Genomic DNA, 16402 nt, shown 5'->3' on the forward strand with positions numbered 1-16402 from the left:
GTTGCTGGGAAAATAAATATTTTAGTGATGAAGTTCTATGTGGCTTCAGTCAAAGCATCTCAATGTGTGGTGTGTATATCTACATATAGATAGATATACTATTATCAATTTCTCAGACTATATTTTGAAATTGCCAGTTTCAAGCCTAGAATTACTCAAATGTCAAACTGAGTCATCCAATTTAAGTATTTTAGGATCTTACGGTCAGCATGAGAAATAAACTTGTACGCAATTCCTCCAACTTCCAACAAAGGGATTCCTATAGTTAGAAAATCTTTTTGTCTGCTATACATTATAATATAAAATCTAAAAATTCACCATCTTCCAGCCTCCAGCACGTGTTTGGGGAAAAAAAAAATATGTACATATAGAAGATATGCTTTGTTACTTTGTTCTAATATATTTTTAAAATACCATTATAAGGGCAGAGTTCTGGAGCAGAAATATGCAATTCAACTTTACTGATTATGCCTAAGGCATAGGGAAATGAATTAAGTGGAATTATGGATGGTGGTAAACAAGATGAAACAGGGTGACAGAGAATAATATAATTTTTTGATGGATCTTACAAACTATTAGTAAAAATGTGTAATTCTCACCTCAAAGATGCTTTAAGCTATGACACACATTTAAATGGAGTAACTAAAAGAAGATCAATTAACAGGATGTGAAGGGATTGTATAAACGTGAGAGGCTAGCAAGGCTGAAACCTTTTCTCCTCCAAATATTTCTGACATTTGTTGTATGCTTAAGAAAGGAGCATATATTTCTTCTAATAAGCTTTACACAAGTAGTTCTTATGGATATACCCTTTCAAACATAAACCAAAGCCAAATAAAAGTAAAATTTTTCCTAATTTTTCTTATCAGAAAAGTTAACAATCCCCTATCTTAAATAAACTGATACAGTTTCCAGCACCTACTAATGGCTCTAAGATGTTCATAAATTTAATTCTGCTTAATGTTGGGATGAAATCTGTCTCCCAGCACAGCAGCATAAGGATCTATCCACCATTATTCAGAGAGCCCAAGGACAGTCTTCAAGTCTCTATTTTACCATACCATTCTCCTTATGTTCCTAGTACATTTTTTTAAAGAATTATGTTTTATCTTCATAAGTGAACTACCCACCAACCAGAAATGCTTTTCCTCAACTTCTTTAATCTATAAAAATTTCATGCACACAACCTGATAAAATACATCAGAGTCAAGACATCCGATTTAAGTATTTTAGGCATATTTAATAAATAACTTCAGTAAATAGCACTGTAAAAAGTGAACTGTTAAAACTAAAGGCACTTAAAACAAGAATGTGACTAGTATGAAACAAGATGGGCAACTCAAATGGTGAGAAGTAAACATACAGTGGTCTGCTATGGCACTAATTCGAAGTAAGACTCGCATAGGTGAGAGCTGTTGCATAGCCACGGTACAACTTCACATGTTCATTAAAAAGGCAAACTGACCGCTAAAACTTCAAAGAAAAAGTACTCATAAAAAAAGTCTTACCCAAAATTGCAAACAAATACATTAAAAGATTAGAAGAGGTGATAAAAAGCACCAGACATTAAACAAAATAAAAATAATAAAATAAAATAAATTCAACTTGAAAGGTCCCCATTCAGCAAATACTTTGCAAAGTATGGCCTTTATGTAAATAGTGCTAAATCAAGGACTTTTTAGCAGAAAATTGCTCGGTTCTTATACCTAAGGCTTGAATTTGTAAAGTGAAGGCATAAAAGTTACCAAACATTAAGTAACTCTTAAAATGGCACACAGGTTTTAAAGCTATTGGTTCTTCCTTCCTAACTCTCTGAATTTTTCCCATGGCCTGTGGAGATCAACTATTTCAACCCTATTTTACACCAGCAACTCTAAATGTACTTGTCTTTCAGATATGTCATCAGTCATGTCTAACAGGCAAATAGCAAAATAACAGATTTAAAACAATCCTTAACTAGCTAGCAAGACATTTACTTTGGATTCTGCGTAACTGCAAACTGACATATTTGTAAAGCTAAAAATCAGTTTTAATACATGATTAACAGAAACTCTCATCATGCTCATTAACTATTGCCCTTTCAATCACTGTAGAAATATCACTTAATCCAATAAGCTTGATTTCAATAGTCCAGGAAGAAAAGGTCAAAAAGGCACAATGTGACCTTAGCTGACAAGAATAACCATCCTGTCTCAAGTCTTTTGTCAGTCCCTGGCATGAATTACATTATTTTCAAAATAATAAAACATTTTAAAAATTATACATATTGTACATTGTCAAAACCTGCACATGAGCCAAACCATGGCAATATTGCCCTAAAGCTACCTAACTGTGACTATGGAAATTGCTACTTTGCATTCAGTGTTGTGGGATTTGCACAGGCGGTACTCATTTTCCCTCATACTTCGGATTGACCACAGTTGTCACGGCACTCTTATAAATAGGATTTTCACCCTAAAAAAAAAAAAAAAGAAAAATTATCACTCTACTAAAATTATATAGAATAATTTTTATAAATCAAGACTGAGTTGTAATCATCTTAAGAAGTCATTTCTATTTTATTTGTCCAGATATCACAGTTGTTTTAAAGGTATTAATAATGGCTTATATAAAAATAGAAAATGGAAGCTTTGCTTTACAAGTCTAATGATGCCCCTATCTGGTGCTATTTCATTCTTGAGTCCTTCCCTCCATTGAAGGCTTAAGAATGTTCTCCATGGCACAGAATGTACTGTCATCGTGGATTCTCTCCTTTGAATTAGTCTGTAATGCCTGCCTTAAGGAAGCATGAACTCTGCTGCCATCACTGCCTGATTCTTATCCCTTTATTGTGAACAGAAGGCGCCTGCTAATCAAAACGGGAATCCTTGGCTTTCACTGCTGGGAGGGAGGTGTGCTTCTGGGGTCTCCCACAGAAGTTACTAATTTAGAGGGTAAGGCTGCCATTGTGTCATGGACAGCACTGTGCCCCACCAAGTCACACTGCCAAATTTGCTTAGAATGTTAGATAATTACCATTCCTTATGAAATAGTTGTTATTCTTCAATATCATATTGGTGAAATGTCCTATTGTAATGCTATAATTTAGCAAACAGTATGAAATCAAGGCTAGCAAGCAGGCTCCAAGCCATAAACACACGAGATCTTTCAAGATCCAAAAATATACTGACAGTGATGTTTTCAGCAGAAAAAAACATATAACTGTATCACCATTTTCCTTAAAAATTCTCTTATACTGCAAGTGCTACATGTAAATACTTGCCATAGCATTCTTTTTTCTCCTGTTCTTATAAATTGAAAGCAGGCTTGAAAGCCAAGTGAGAAGTGTGACCAAATAACACTTTAGCAGAGCAAATTACAGTGAGTACAAATCAAAAATACTTGTTAACTACCAGGAAAATTTTTTTTCAGGAAAAAATTAAGATTTTGGAATGTTGTTCAGTTTTGTATCTCACTATAGAACCTACTGCAGGTGATTTTTTAAAAAATAGAAAGCATCTAAAAACATTTTTTGATCTAAAAGTAAATTTTGTTTTTAAATTTTATTCACACTTCATTGCAGACTGTATTTGGATCTGCCTTTTGGTGCCACAATTTCTGCCCTCAAGGGGTTTGGTGGGTGAGAGACATGAAAATAAGGCACTCTGATAAAGTTTACAATAGAGTTATGAACATAATCTGGGAATGGTATAAGAAAAAAGTTATCAACTTTAAGAAGATTAAGGAGATTTTCATTGTGAAATTGACTATAGATAAATTATTGGCTGGTAAACAGAAATCTATGCAAGGTCAAGGTGTAGGGAAAAGAATGGGACATTTAAATAGAAATATATATAGTTCAGAAGCTTTTAGAGTTAGGGGAGGGCAGGCGCAGTGGCTCATGCCTGTAATCCCAGAACTTTGAGAGGCCGAGGGGTGGATCACTTGAGGTCAGGAGTTTGAGATCAGCCGGGACAACATGGTGAAACCCTGTCTCTACTAAAAGTACAAAACTTAGCTGGGTGTGGTGGCGTGTGCCTGTAATCCCAGCTACTCGGGAGGCTGGGATAGGGGAATCACTTGAACCCGGGAGGCGGAGATTGCAGTGAGCCAAGATCGCAGCACTGCACTCCAGCCTGGCCAAAAGAGCAAGACTCCATCTCAAAAAAAAAAAAAAAAAAAAAAAAGATTTAAGGGGGCATATGTTTTGAGGTGAGGAGACAAAGGAAGAACGGCCCTAGAAGCCTTGCTATGAAGTCTGACCTTCATCCTGTAGGTATCCCATACCACCAAGGGAAAAATGTAGCATATAAAAGGCTGGGTCCCACAAGACACCAAATAAACCTCTGTGATTTCAGCTCAGCAGCTCATGTGATACCAATCAGAACCTGACAACATGCCTCAGTCCTCATCACTCCCCCTCCTCAAAATACACCTTGAATGGTTGCTGCAGAAACATGGACAAGCTCAGGATCCCTCAAACAGCATATGATGTGGATGACAAAACTGTGTACATCAAACTCTCAGCTCTAGTCCCAACTGAAGCTAATACATTATACAGTTTTGAGAGCACACATTTCAAAATGGGGGTCAGGAAACCGGATTCTAGCAACTACCATCTTAAAAAGCCAGAGTGCAAATTACACTCCACATTTATATCCTATCTGATTTGAGGCTAAGTGCTACGCATCCCTTCAAATATGTTGGGAAAATTAATTACCATCTAAGTTTCTTTAAAATAATATATTTGCTAAATCTAGTATTTAATACTCAAGAATTATAAGGGAAGGACAAAAAAAAAAAGAAAACAAAAAATAAAAAAAGCCCTATACAGATGAGTCCAAAGTGTAATTTATATGGAAGAACTTACCTTTGGAGAAAAATCTGTCTTGTCATATACACAAACATTTGTATTTATTATTTCAAAGTCCATTCAAACAAAAGTTTAACATGCAAGGTTAGAGGTAAAATTAAGCTCACTATCTGCATTAGGCATCATTTTAAATGAAGGTGAACTAAAATAATTCAGATTAGTTTCCATCATCCAGAGTGCACCACCCCCCCCCACCCCAATAAAATCCACATCAAGAGAACAGGGTTATATTATGAAAGGAAGCCCTCAAGCTCAATGAAATGTCATCTTTGTGCTCACTCTGGAATGGCTGACAGTGGTAGCTACAGAACCATTTCTATAATGTATTAAATATGTAATGCAGAACTGTGGGAGATTTGGGATCCACATTTAAACCTGCATAGAGCAGATGAGGACAGACCATTTTTTTTAACCCACTCCAACAGTTAGAAGCTGGTAATGTGACATGTTCTTTTTAATGTTCCTACATGGTAGTCTGGTGCCAAAGTAATTAGTGCCTACCCATTATTTCAAAAAGTTTAATGACGTAATTGACTGGCAAACCTTGGTCCGTATCAGAAAAGTTTTTTACAATCCGTGATGTAATTTCTTGATGCTCCTTCATTTATTTCAATTGTTAATTTCTACTTTTTCTTGAGAAAACATCTCTTAAAATAATCTGTAGCCATCAAATTGCCTGGACTTCAATAATGCATAGAGAAATGTTTACCAAACTTTTGCTTCTTGAATTACATAAAATGCTTATTTTAGCAACATTTTAGCCATATATACATTATAAACATTAAGTTTAAGTAACATTTACTCATTATTTCCTTCAAAATACAATTAAAGGTACAGCAAGGGTGAAAATTTCACCTCAGTAGGTCAGAAATTTTTTCTCCTGTGAGAAATAACCACACAAAATTGTCAACATTTGCCTATTTTTGACCTACAACTAAAGAAAATAATATCTATTAAAAAAGAAAAAAAAGCCTGGCAATGTCATTGGCTAATCAGTTTTCCTCTAAAAATGACTTTCTGTAAAGTACTAAGTGAGAACGAGAAAAATGTGTTGTCTCAGACTAACACAAATTTGTACCAACCTGCTCGTATGTTAAATTTGAATATAATTTTCTGCCAACAAATTTAAGTTTAAAAAGTCTTACGATCTACTTAGAAATAAAAATCTGACAAGTTAATGATTTCTAATGTTATCAGTACTTCCCATATCACTTGTAACTATTAAACATTCCTGTCCTTTAAGCTCTTATTCATGATCAGTTTGTAAGCACACTCTCAACAGTCAATAAGCACAACTGCAGCACTGGGTTCCATGTATTAAAGTGATGTCCCTAATATGATGTTTGCCAACGGCAGCAGTGTTAACTCTGACAGAGTAACAACAAATTGTAAAAAGGCTGTAAATCTCTATAAAGAGTGATCTACCTCTTCCTAACCAGGTAACAGGGACTTCTGAAGATACATAACTGCTACGAAGTACAATGCCGTAGACAAGAACATGGACTCTGGAGCCCAACTGCCTGGGTTCAAATTTCAGCTCTCTGACTGACTAGCCATGGGAACTCGGTCAAGTTACATAACCCTTATGTGTCTCAGTTTTCTCATATGTAAAACATTCCTACAACTTTCACTATGAAGATTAAATATAGATTAAGAGTTTAGAATCATGCCTGAGACACAATGATCTGTATGTGTCACCAACACTGTCTTTATCTGCACAATAAGGTAGGCAGTGAGAAAAGTGGAAATCTTCCAGGCCCTATTATAGTCAGACAGTTGGGAAAAGGAGGAAGAGTTCTCAATCACCAGTCAGGAGAATTTAGTTCTAATCACAATTAACCTTTGTTATCAGAGTTTTAGGGGCTTGCATGATTATATTAGAATATGCTGGAAACATTTCATGAAAATTCAGGTATGAAGTTATAAACTTACATTTGAAAATTAGAATCATTCTCACATACACAGACACACACACATATATATAATATACATACATATATATGGTCTTCTGGCTTTTAATGAAATTTCAAGTTATATTCAAGAAACTGATCTCAAATCTTTTGAGAACCAATAATGATACTGTAGTTGCATACCATACAAATATCACACTAGGTTACATTTAATTTTCTATTCTGCAATTTGGATTTCATGATCAATTTTCACTATCCGACCCTAAAATTTACTCATAACAAATTTGTTATTTAAGGATAATACTGGTGGGGCACAGTGGCTCACACCTGTAATCCCAGCACTTTGGGAGGCCAAGGCAGGTGGAACACCAGAGGTCAGGACTTCAAGGCCAGCCCAGCCAACATGGTGAAACCCCGTCTCTACTAAAAATAAAAAAATTAGCCTAGCGTGGTGGCAGGCACCTGTAATCCCAGATACTTGGGAGGCTGAGGCAGGAGAATTGCTGGAATCTGGAAAGCAGAGGTTGCAGTGAGCTGTCATCACACCACTGCACTCCAGGTTGGGCGACAGAGCAAGACTCTGTCTCAAAAAAAAAAGAAAAAGAAAAAAGGATAATATTATTCTAGGCATAGGACTGTTGTGAGGATTAGAGCTGACAGGCTGATTTCATATACTAGAGTGCATTTGCCAAATACAACCACCCCATACAATACAGAGTACTGACTCCCTGTGATAGATGAGAAGTGAAGTGGCTCAATGCTGTTCTGCTTACTAAGTGGAAGAGGTGGGATTTGACCTAATGTCTAACTAATTGCAAAGCACATTCTCTTTTCACTACAACATAGCTGCTGTTCTATATCACATGACTTATTTTACAGTCTTTCTAAGAAAAACGCGAAGTTAACACACAAAAAGAAAAGCCACAATAGCGATATTTAAAGCCAGACTTAAAAAAAGACCAGCAATAGTGATAAGGACACACAGTGCAGTAAAAAAGATAAAAGTTCACATGCAAAGGCAGAAAGTGAAGGAAAATACGAACGGCAATTTAGAGACCAGCTTTACGTCCGTAGTTTGGATTCTTGAAATTATTAATAGGACTCTTGTAAATCGGATTTTCTTGCTAAAGTAAAAGAAATAGTTTCTAATGATTTCATCAGAAAAAAAAAGGACATTTATAGTGTTCAAACACTATAAAGGGAATTTTTTTTCTATTTCTACCCTTCTGCAATTTATAATTTAAAAAACTGATAATTTTAAAAAACCCAAGGAAATTGTAGTAAAGTGCAACTAACTACAATTCATTTATAATTTAAAAATACTGAAGATTGTCGTTGCTTTCTTGTATCAAAAGATGGATACACAAAGGCCAACATTTGGTTACCCCACCCTCTGACTCCTTATTTCAAAGCTCTAAAAATGCTAACATAAACTTTCAGTCACTTAGGGCTTTTAAGATTTTTATAAGCTAAGGTTTACTGAGATACAGTTTTCATAGAGGAACACACATCTTTTTAAAGTACATAGTTCTGTGAGTTTTCAAATACATAAATCTACCCACAATCAAGATCATCCCCAGGAAGATTCCTTACGCCCTGTTGTGGTCAACCCTTTCCTCCGTTCCAGCCCCTAGCAACCACTGATTTTTGCCCCTACAGTTTTGCTTTTCCAGAATATCTTCTAAATGGAATCATATTGTATACAGCAGGGGTGTCTAATCTTTTGGCTTCCCTGGGCCACATTGGAAGAAGAATGATTGTCTTGGGCCACACATAAAATACACTAACAATAGCCGATAAGCTTAAAAAAAAGTCACCAAAAAAAAAAAAACAACAACTTACAATTTCTAAGAAAGTTTACAAATTTGTGTTGGGGCCACATTCAAAGCTGTTCTGGTCTGCATGTCCTGGCCCACAAGCTGCAAGTTGGACAAACTTGGTATACAACCTTTTGAATCTGGCTTTCATTGAAGGTTGTTTTTTTGTTTCTTTTTTTAAAGAAAGAAACAGCTTTCCATTGAATAGCTTGCTACACAGATAACATTATTTAGGATTCTGCCCCACATTAGATGAAAAGGCAGATTTAGGATCGAAACTATTAAAGAAATAAAAATACTGGCCACAGTAACCAGAATATACATGCTTATAATCAATGTTTTGTTTCAATGGGATATATTTAGGATGCTTTCTGTTTTTCACTAAATGCAAATTCCTTGAGTAACTTTTGGGGGAATAAAACGCTTAAAAATGACTTTAATGATCACCCTGACAGTTAATATATAAGTCTTAGGAGTATTACATTTACTTTATGAGCCACTTTGCTTTTTAGATGTTTTGTAACTTACCGTGTCCCATTTGGCATTCATTTTCTCCTTTTCAAATTTAGCAAACTCCCTTCTGTCATGAATTATCATTAAAAGCTTCCATATCAGCAGTAATGCAAGGCCAATAAGAACAATTCCAGCAACCACACCAGCTACAATTGGAATGATGTCTGGACCAGTGGGACACTCTGGAAAATAAGAAGGTTATAATAAGTACCACAAAGCTGGGCAGTATCTTATTAAAAAAAAATACAGGAATAAACACCCAAGAGAGTGAACGCACACTATCCCAAAGAATCTATAAAATAGCTTTTAGAACTAACAAGTGAGTTTACAAGCTTGCAGGATACATAATCAATGAACAAAAATCATGTACTTTTCTATATATATAATTTATTTCCACATATTGAAAACAGAAATTTTTAAACAGTAGTATTTACTATAGAATGAAAAAGCATGAAAAACTTACATATAAGTCTAACAAAATATATGCAAAATTTGCATGTTAAGAATTACTAAACACTGATAAAAAGAAATCTTTCAGACTGAATAAATGGAGAGATACTCCATGTGCAGGAGTTACAAAACCTAATACTGTTAAGATGTCAATTCTTCCCAGTTTGATCTATAAACTCAATAGTATCCCACTCAAACTCCTGGCAGAACTTCTGTAGCAATCAGCAAGCCAATTTTAAAATTAACGTGGAAGGCAGTGAACTAGGGGAAGTGTCTCAAAAACACTTTTGTGAAATAATAAAGTTGGAAGACTCTTATTACCTGCTTTCAGGGCTAGCTATAAAGAAAGCTACAAGACCACGTGGTATAGCTAACAGATAGACACTCAGATACATGGAACAGAATAGAGTCAGAAACAGGCCTACACATGTCAGGTCACCTGATTTTCAACAAAGGTGGAGAAAGGACAGTCTTTTTTCAACAAATGCCCCTAGAACAAGTGGACACTGATATGAAAAAAACTGAGCCTTTTGTCACACACTAAGAATAACTAAAGATGAGTTACAGATCTAAATGTGAAACCCCAGAAACTATAAAACTTCTAGAAAAAAACACAGGAGAAAAATCCTTAAAATCTTGGGTTAGGCAGAGTTCTGAAAGACAATGTAAAAATAAGAGCCACAAAAGAAAAACTTGGTAAACTGTACTTAATCAAAATTAAAACCTGTGGTGTTCAAAAGACACTTAAAAAAATGAAACGATAAGGAGGCACAGGCTGGGAGACAATATTTGCAAAACACCTAGATGATAATTCAAAACACTACAGGACTCTAAGAACCTGGCAGCTTCTTACAAAGTTAAACATATGCTTACCATATGCTCCAAAATGCCATTTTTACTATTTACCCAAGAGAAATGAAAGCTTATGTTTACACAAAAACATGTACACTAAGGTAGAAAATTCTAAAGAATCTACAAAAAGGCTACCAGGAAAACTAAGATTAAAAAAAAAAAAGTTTCACCTTCAGAGAAGTTGAACAAAATCAACACTTTATATTAATATCCTTTAACAAATTATCTTTCCTAGTATTCAAACTTAAATCAAGCTCTAATTTTAAAATCATCAATCATAAAAAAAAAACTCTTACTACGCACTTGGTGTCAGGCATCGTTCTAAGTGTCTTATATAAATCACTGCATTTAATCTTCAAACTCTCCACTTAGAAAACTTAAAAGTGGAACTCTGTTTTCCTTATTTCTTATACAGTTAATTAGGTAATATTTTAAGCTTTGAAAGATGAAAAATTTCCCAACTTGACCTAAAATATTCCAGCTGGAGACTGTTTCTGGATGTTAGGCCTAAATAAGCAGAAACAAGACATACAAGATATGAAAAGAATGTTTGCAATCATCGCATTTCTACCTGGATTCTCCACAACATGAACCATGACCTCATTGTTCCCATTCACTGAATATGTAAAATAGAACCAACAGTCGTCAACATCCTTCTCCTTACAATGGGACACAGGATCAGGTTGGACTGGCTGGGGTAATTTGTCCCGACTTTCTACCTTGGTAATGTTAAAATAGGAACATTCCTGTGCGCATGTGTCTTTCTTTTCTCCTTTATTGAAGGCTCTGCACTGAACACATTCTCTGTTAAAAAAAAAACCATATTATTATATTTAAATTTTATTATTTCAATAAATATTTGCTTAAACATATTTCCCATGCTAAACTCTTGTGACCAAATTGAACAAACAGCTATGAAGGAGGATCTGAATAAATGAAGAGATGCATTACATTTGTGGATAGAAAAATTATGTAAAAAGATGCTAATTTCCATAATAAAAGATTTATTACAGTTCAAATTAAAACGCTATTAATAAAAGATAGTAAAATAAATTAGCCCTATCACATATTAAATATGTAACATAAAATCATAATAATTTTTTTTTGCCATGGAGTCTTGCTCTGTCGTCCAGGCAGTGCACAACCTTGGCTCACTATAACCTCTGCCTCCCGGGTTCAAGCAATTCTCATGCCTCAGCCTCCCAAGTAGCTGAGATTATAGGCACACACCACCATATCTGGCTAATTTTTGTATTTTTAGTAGAGATGGGGTTTCACCACATTGGCCAGACTGGTCTCAAACTCCTGACCTTAAGTGATCCACCTGCCTCGGCCTTCCAAAGTGCTGGGATTATAGGTGTGAGCCACTGTCCTCGGCCAAAATCATAATATTTAAATAATTTAAATATTTTACTAGTATAATAATCCTTCAAGAGGAAAAATCTTTAATTTGGCTTAGTTTTGTCAAAAGATAGTAATTAAGAAATTGGTAATGACAAACTAAATTAAATCTTAATTGCCAAAATAAAGGTTACCATGTAAATTCAATTATCTACCACATTCAGATCAAAATAATAGTACAACTCTCACATGACACACTTCATACCATGTAATACATACTAGCTGTTGAGAAAAAACTTTTAGGAATTAAAGAGTAGGCTTCCACGTGGCAGGCATTTTATTTATAGTATATTCTAATACTGGCACTGTTCCGGTTCTAGTAACAACACAGGCTTTGGAGAGCCAAGAGGAAGTATCAACTATTTCAAGCAATTAGGAAATACTTACTTATGCTCAGCACAGACACCAAGGCAGGTCTGACACATCTCACATGTTTGCCCTTGGAACTTCGGATCTGTACACTTACAGACACCACATTCGCAGATGCCCCGGCCATTACAGATCTGTCCGTTGCTGGCTTCGCAAGTACTAGTATCCAAAGAACAGTCACATGCACTGCCAGTGTAGTTGGGGTTGCACTCACACACACGACACTTGCAAACACCATTTCCTGCAATTAAGCATATCATTTCTCAAACTAATGGTAAAAATATACAATCACAGTATTGACTGAAAAGTAAAATAAGCAACAACGTGTGAGAAAGTATACCTGGGGCAGAACTGACCCTCGAGCTACCCCTCTTCTACTTATGCACCAAGTAAACTCTAGATTTTTTGTGACATTAGATGAGATCACGTCTTACAACCACTTCAGGTCCTTTACTTACCTCCACAAATTAAGCCATTGGATCTATCACAGTTGAAATTATCACACTCGCAGAATTTGCCAGAATAAATTTCATTTGTATTATCCCTCTTCCTACAAACACACTGTCCACAAACGCACTCTCCATTGTTACTGCAGATTTCTGAACTGTTTTCTTTTCTGCAGTAAGCGTCCATGTCTTCACTGTTAACTTCATCTGTGCTGCATTCACAATGTCTACCAACACGCCCTTCGTTGCACCTGAAGAAACATTCCAAAATTGCAATCACACAAAACGAAAATAATTTAAGAGGTTCCAAGATGGCCGAATAGGAACAGCTCCAGTCTACAGCTCCCAGCATGAGCAATGCAGAAGATAGGTGATTTCTGCATTTCCAACTGAGGTACTGGGTTCATCTCATTGGGGCTTGTCGGACAGTGGGTGCAGCCCACAGACTGTGAGTCGAACGAGGGTAGGGCATCGCCTCACCAGGGAAGTGCAAGGGGTTGGGGAATTCCCTTTCCTAGCCAAGGGAAGCTGTGACAGTACCTGGAAAATCAGGACACTCCCACCCTAATACTGTGCTTTTCCAATAATCTTAGCAAATGGCACACCAGGAGATTATATCCCGCACCTGGCTTGGAGGGTCCCACGCCCACGGAGCCTCACTCACTGCTAGCACAGCAGTGAGATCGAACTGCAAGGCGGCAGTGAGGCTGGGGGAGGGGCGTCCACCATTGCTGAGGCTTGACTAGGCAAAGAAAGCGGCCGGGAAGCTTGAACGTGGCTCAAAGAAGCCTGCCTGCCTCTGTATACTCCACCTCTGGAGGCAGGGCAGAGCTGAACAAAAGGGAGCAGAAACTTCTGCAAACTTAAACGTCCCTGTCTGACAGCTTTGAAGAGAATAGTGGTTCTCCCAGCATGGAGCTTGAGATCTGAGAACGGACAGACTGCCAGCTCAAGTGGGTCCCTGATCCCCAAGTAGCCTAACTGGGAGACATCTCCCAGTAGGGACCGACTGACACCTCATACAGCCAGGTGCCCCTCTGAGATGAAGCTTCCAGAGGAAGGATCAGGCAGCAACATTTTCCGTTCTGCAATATTTGCTGTTCTGCAGCCTCCACGGGTGACACCCAGGCAAACAGGATCTGGAGTGGACTTCCCACAAACTCCAACAGACCTGCAGCTGAGGGTCCTGACTGTCAGAAGGAAAACTAACAAAGAAGGAAAACTAACAAACAGAGAGGACATCCACACCAAAACCTCATTTGTATGTCACCATCATCTGCAGCTGAGGGTCCCGACTGTTAGAAGGAAAACTAACAAACAAAAAGGACAACCACACCACAACCCCATTTGTACGTCACCATCATCAAAGACACCCACAGTAGATAAAACCACAAAGATGGGGAGAAACCAGAGCAGAAACGCTGAAAATTCTAAAATCAAACACCTCTTCTCCTCCAAAGGAACACAGCTCCTCAACAGCAATGCAACAAACCTGGACGGAGAATGATTTTGACAAGTTGAGAGAAGACTACAAATGATCGGTAATAACAAACTTCTCCGGGCTAAAGGAGGATGTTTGAACTCATCGCAAAGACGCTAAAAACTTTGAAAAAAGATTAGACGAATGGCTAACCAGAATAAACAGCATAGAGAAGACCTTAAATGACCCGATGGAGCTGAAAACCATGGCACAAGAATTACATGACACATGCACAACCATCAGTAGCCGATTTGACCAAGTGGAAGAAAGGGTATCATTGATTCAAGATCAAATGAATGAAATGAAGCGAGAAATTTAAAGGAAAAAAGAGTAAAAAGAAAGGAACAAAGCCTCCAAAAAATATGGGACTATGTAAAAAGACAAATCTATGTCTCACTGGTGTACCTGAGAGTGTTGGGGAGAATGGAACCAAGTTGGAAAACACTCTTCAGGACATTATCCAGGAGAACTTCCCCAACCCAGCAAAGCAGGCCAACATTCAAATTCAGGAAATACAGAGAATGCCACAAAGATACTCGAGAAGAGCAACTTGAAGACACACAATTTTCACATTCATCAAAGTTGAAATGAAGGAAAAAATGTTAAGGGCAGCCAGAGAGAAAGGTTGGGTTACCCACAAAGGGAAGCCCATCAGACTAACAGCGGATCTCTCGGAAGAAACTCTACAAGCCAGAAGAGAGTGGGGGCTAATATTCAACATACTTAAAGAAAAGAACTTTCAACCCAGAATTTCATATCCAGCCAAACAAAGCTTCATAAGTGAAGGAGAAATAAAATTCTTTACAGACGAGCAAATGCTGAGAAATTTTGTCACTACCGGGCCTGCCTTACAAGAGCTACTGAAGGAAGCACTAAACATGGAAAGGAACAACCAGTACCAGCCACTGCAAAAACATGCCAAACTGGAAACACCATTGATGCTAGGAAGAAACTGCATCAACTAACCAGCAAAATAACCAGCTAACATCATAATGACAGGATCAAACTCACACATAACAATATTAAACTTAAATGTAAATGGGCAAAACGCCCGAATTAAAAGACACAGATCAGCAAATTGGATAAAGAGTCAAGACCCATCAGTGTGCTGTATAAAGGAGACCCATCTCACGTGCAGAGGCACACACAGGCTCAAAACAAAGGGATGGAGGAAGACCTACCAAGCAAATGGAAAACAAAAAAAAGCAGGGGTTGCAATCCTAGTCTCTGATAAAACAGACTTTAAACCAACAAAGATCAAAAGAGACAAAGAAGGCCATTACATAATGGAAAAGGGATCAACTCAGCAGGAAGAGCTAACTATCCTAAATATATGTGCACCCAATACAGGAGCACCCAGATTCATAAAGTAGGTCCTTAGAAACCTACAAAAAGACTTAGACTCACCACACAATAATAATGGGAGACTTTAATACTCCACTGACAACATTAGACAGATCAACGAGACAGAAAGTTAAAAAGGATATCCAGGAAATGAACTCAGCTCTGCACCAAGCAGACCTAATAGACATCTACAGAACTCTCCACCCCAGGTCAACAGAATATACATTCTTCTCAGCACCACATCACACTTATTCCAAAATTGACCACATATTTGGAAGTGCGGCACTCCTCAGCAAATGTAAAAGAACAGAAACCATAACAAACTGTCTCTCAGACCACAGTGCAATCAAACTAGAACTCAGGATTAAGATACTCAAAACCGCTCAACTACATGGAAACTGAACAACCTGCTCCTGAATGGCTACTGGGTACATAACGAAACGAAGGCAGAAATTAAGATGTTCTTTGAAACCAACGAGAACAAAGACACAACATACCAGAATCTCTGGGACACATTTAAAGCAGTGTGTAGAGGGAAATTTATAGCACTAAATGCCCAAAAGAGAAAGCAGGAAAGATCTAAAATTGACACCCTAACATCACAATTAAAACTAGAGAAACAAGAGCAAACATATTCAAAAGTTAGTAGAAGGCAAGAAATACTTAAGATCAGAGCAGAACTGAAGGAGACAGACAAAAAAAAAAAACCTCCAAAAAAAATCAATGAATCCAGCAGCTGGTTTTTTGAAAAGATCAACAAAATTGACAGACCACTAGTAAGACTAATAAAGAAGAAAAGAGAGAAGTATCAAAAAGACGCAATAAAAAATGATAAAGTGTATGTCACCACCGACCCCACAGAAATGCAAACTACCATCAGAGAATACTATAAACACCTCTATGCAAATAAACTAGAAAACCTAGAAGAAATGGATAAATTCCTGGACACATACACCCTCCCAAGACTA

At 37.0% G+C, this 16402-nt stretch overlaps 1 protein-coding gene across 2 annotated transcripts in view; it reads right to left on the reverse strand.

Annotated features, from left to right (window-relative positions):
* Nucleotides 1-1219: 1219 nt before the first annotated feature.
* ITGB1 (integrin subunit beta 1) overlaps nucleotides 1220-16402 on the reverse strand; it is a 59503-nt gene continuing 44320 nt past the window's right edge. Inside the window, exons 12-17 of one of the 2 annotated variants that reach the window (XM_050804697.1) lie at nucleotides 12623-12861; nucleotides 12183-12405; nucleotides 10966-11198; nucleotides 9108-9274; nucleotides 7806-7886; nucleotides 2362-2454 (exon numbers count right to left, since the gene is read on the reverse strand). In XM_050804697.1, the coding sequence (XP_050660654.1) occupies nucleotides 7812-7886; nucleotides 9108-9274; nucleotides 10966-11198; nucleotides 12183-12405; nucleotides 12623-12861 (937 nt within the window). In that variant the 3' untranslated portion in view covers nucleotides 2362-2454; nucleotides 7806-7811. Of the gene's footprint in view, nucleotides 2455-7805; nucleotides 7887-9107; nucleotides 9275-10965; nucleotides 11199-12182; nucleotides 12406-12622; nucleotides 12862-16402 lie in introns of both variants that reach the window. The other variant, XM_050804698.1, reaches the window with a different exon arrangement.

Source organism: Macaca thibetana, chromosome 9 (genome assembly GCF_024542745.1).
Source record: "Macaca thibetana thibetana isolate TM-01 chromosome 9, ASM2454274v1, whole genome shotgun sequence".
Lineage (NCBI taxonomy): Eukaryota > Metazoa > Chordata > Mammalia > Primates > Cercopithecidae > Macaca > Macaca thibetana.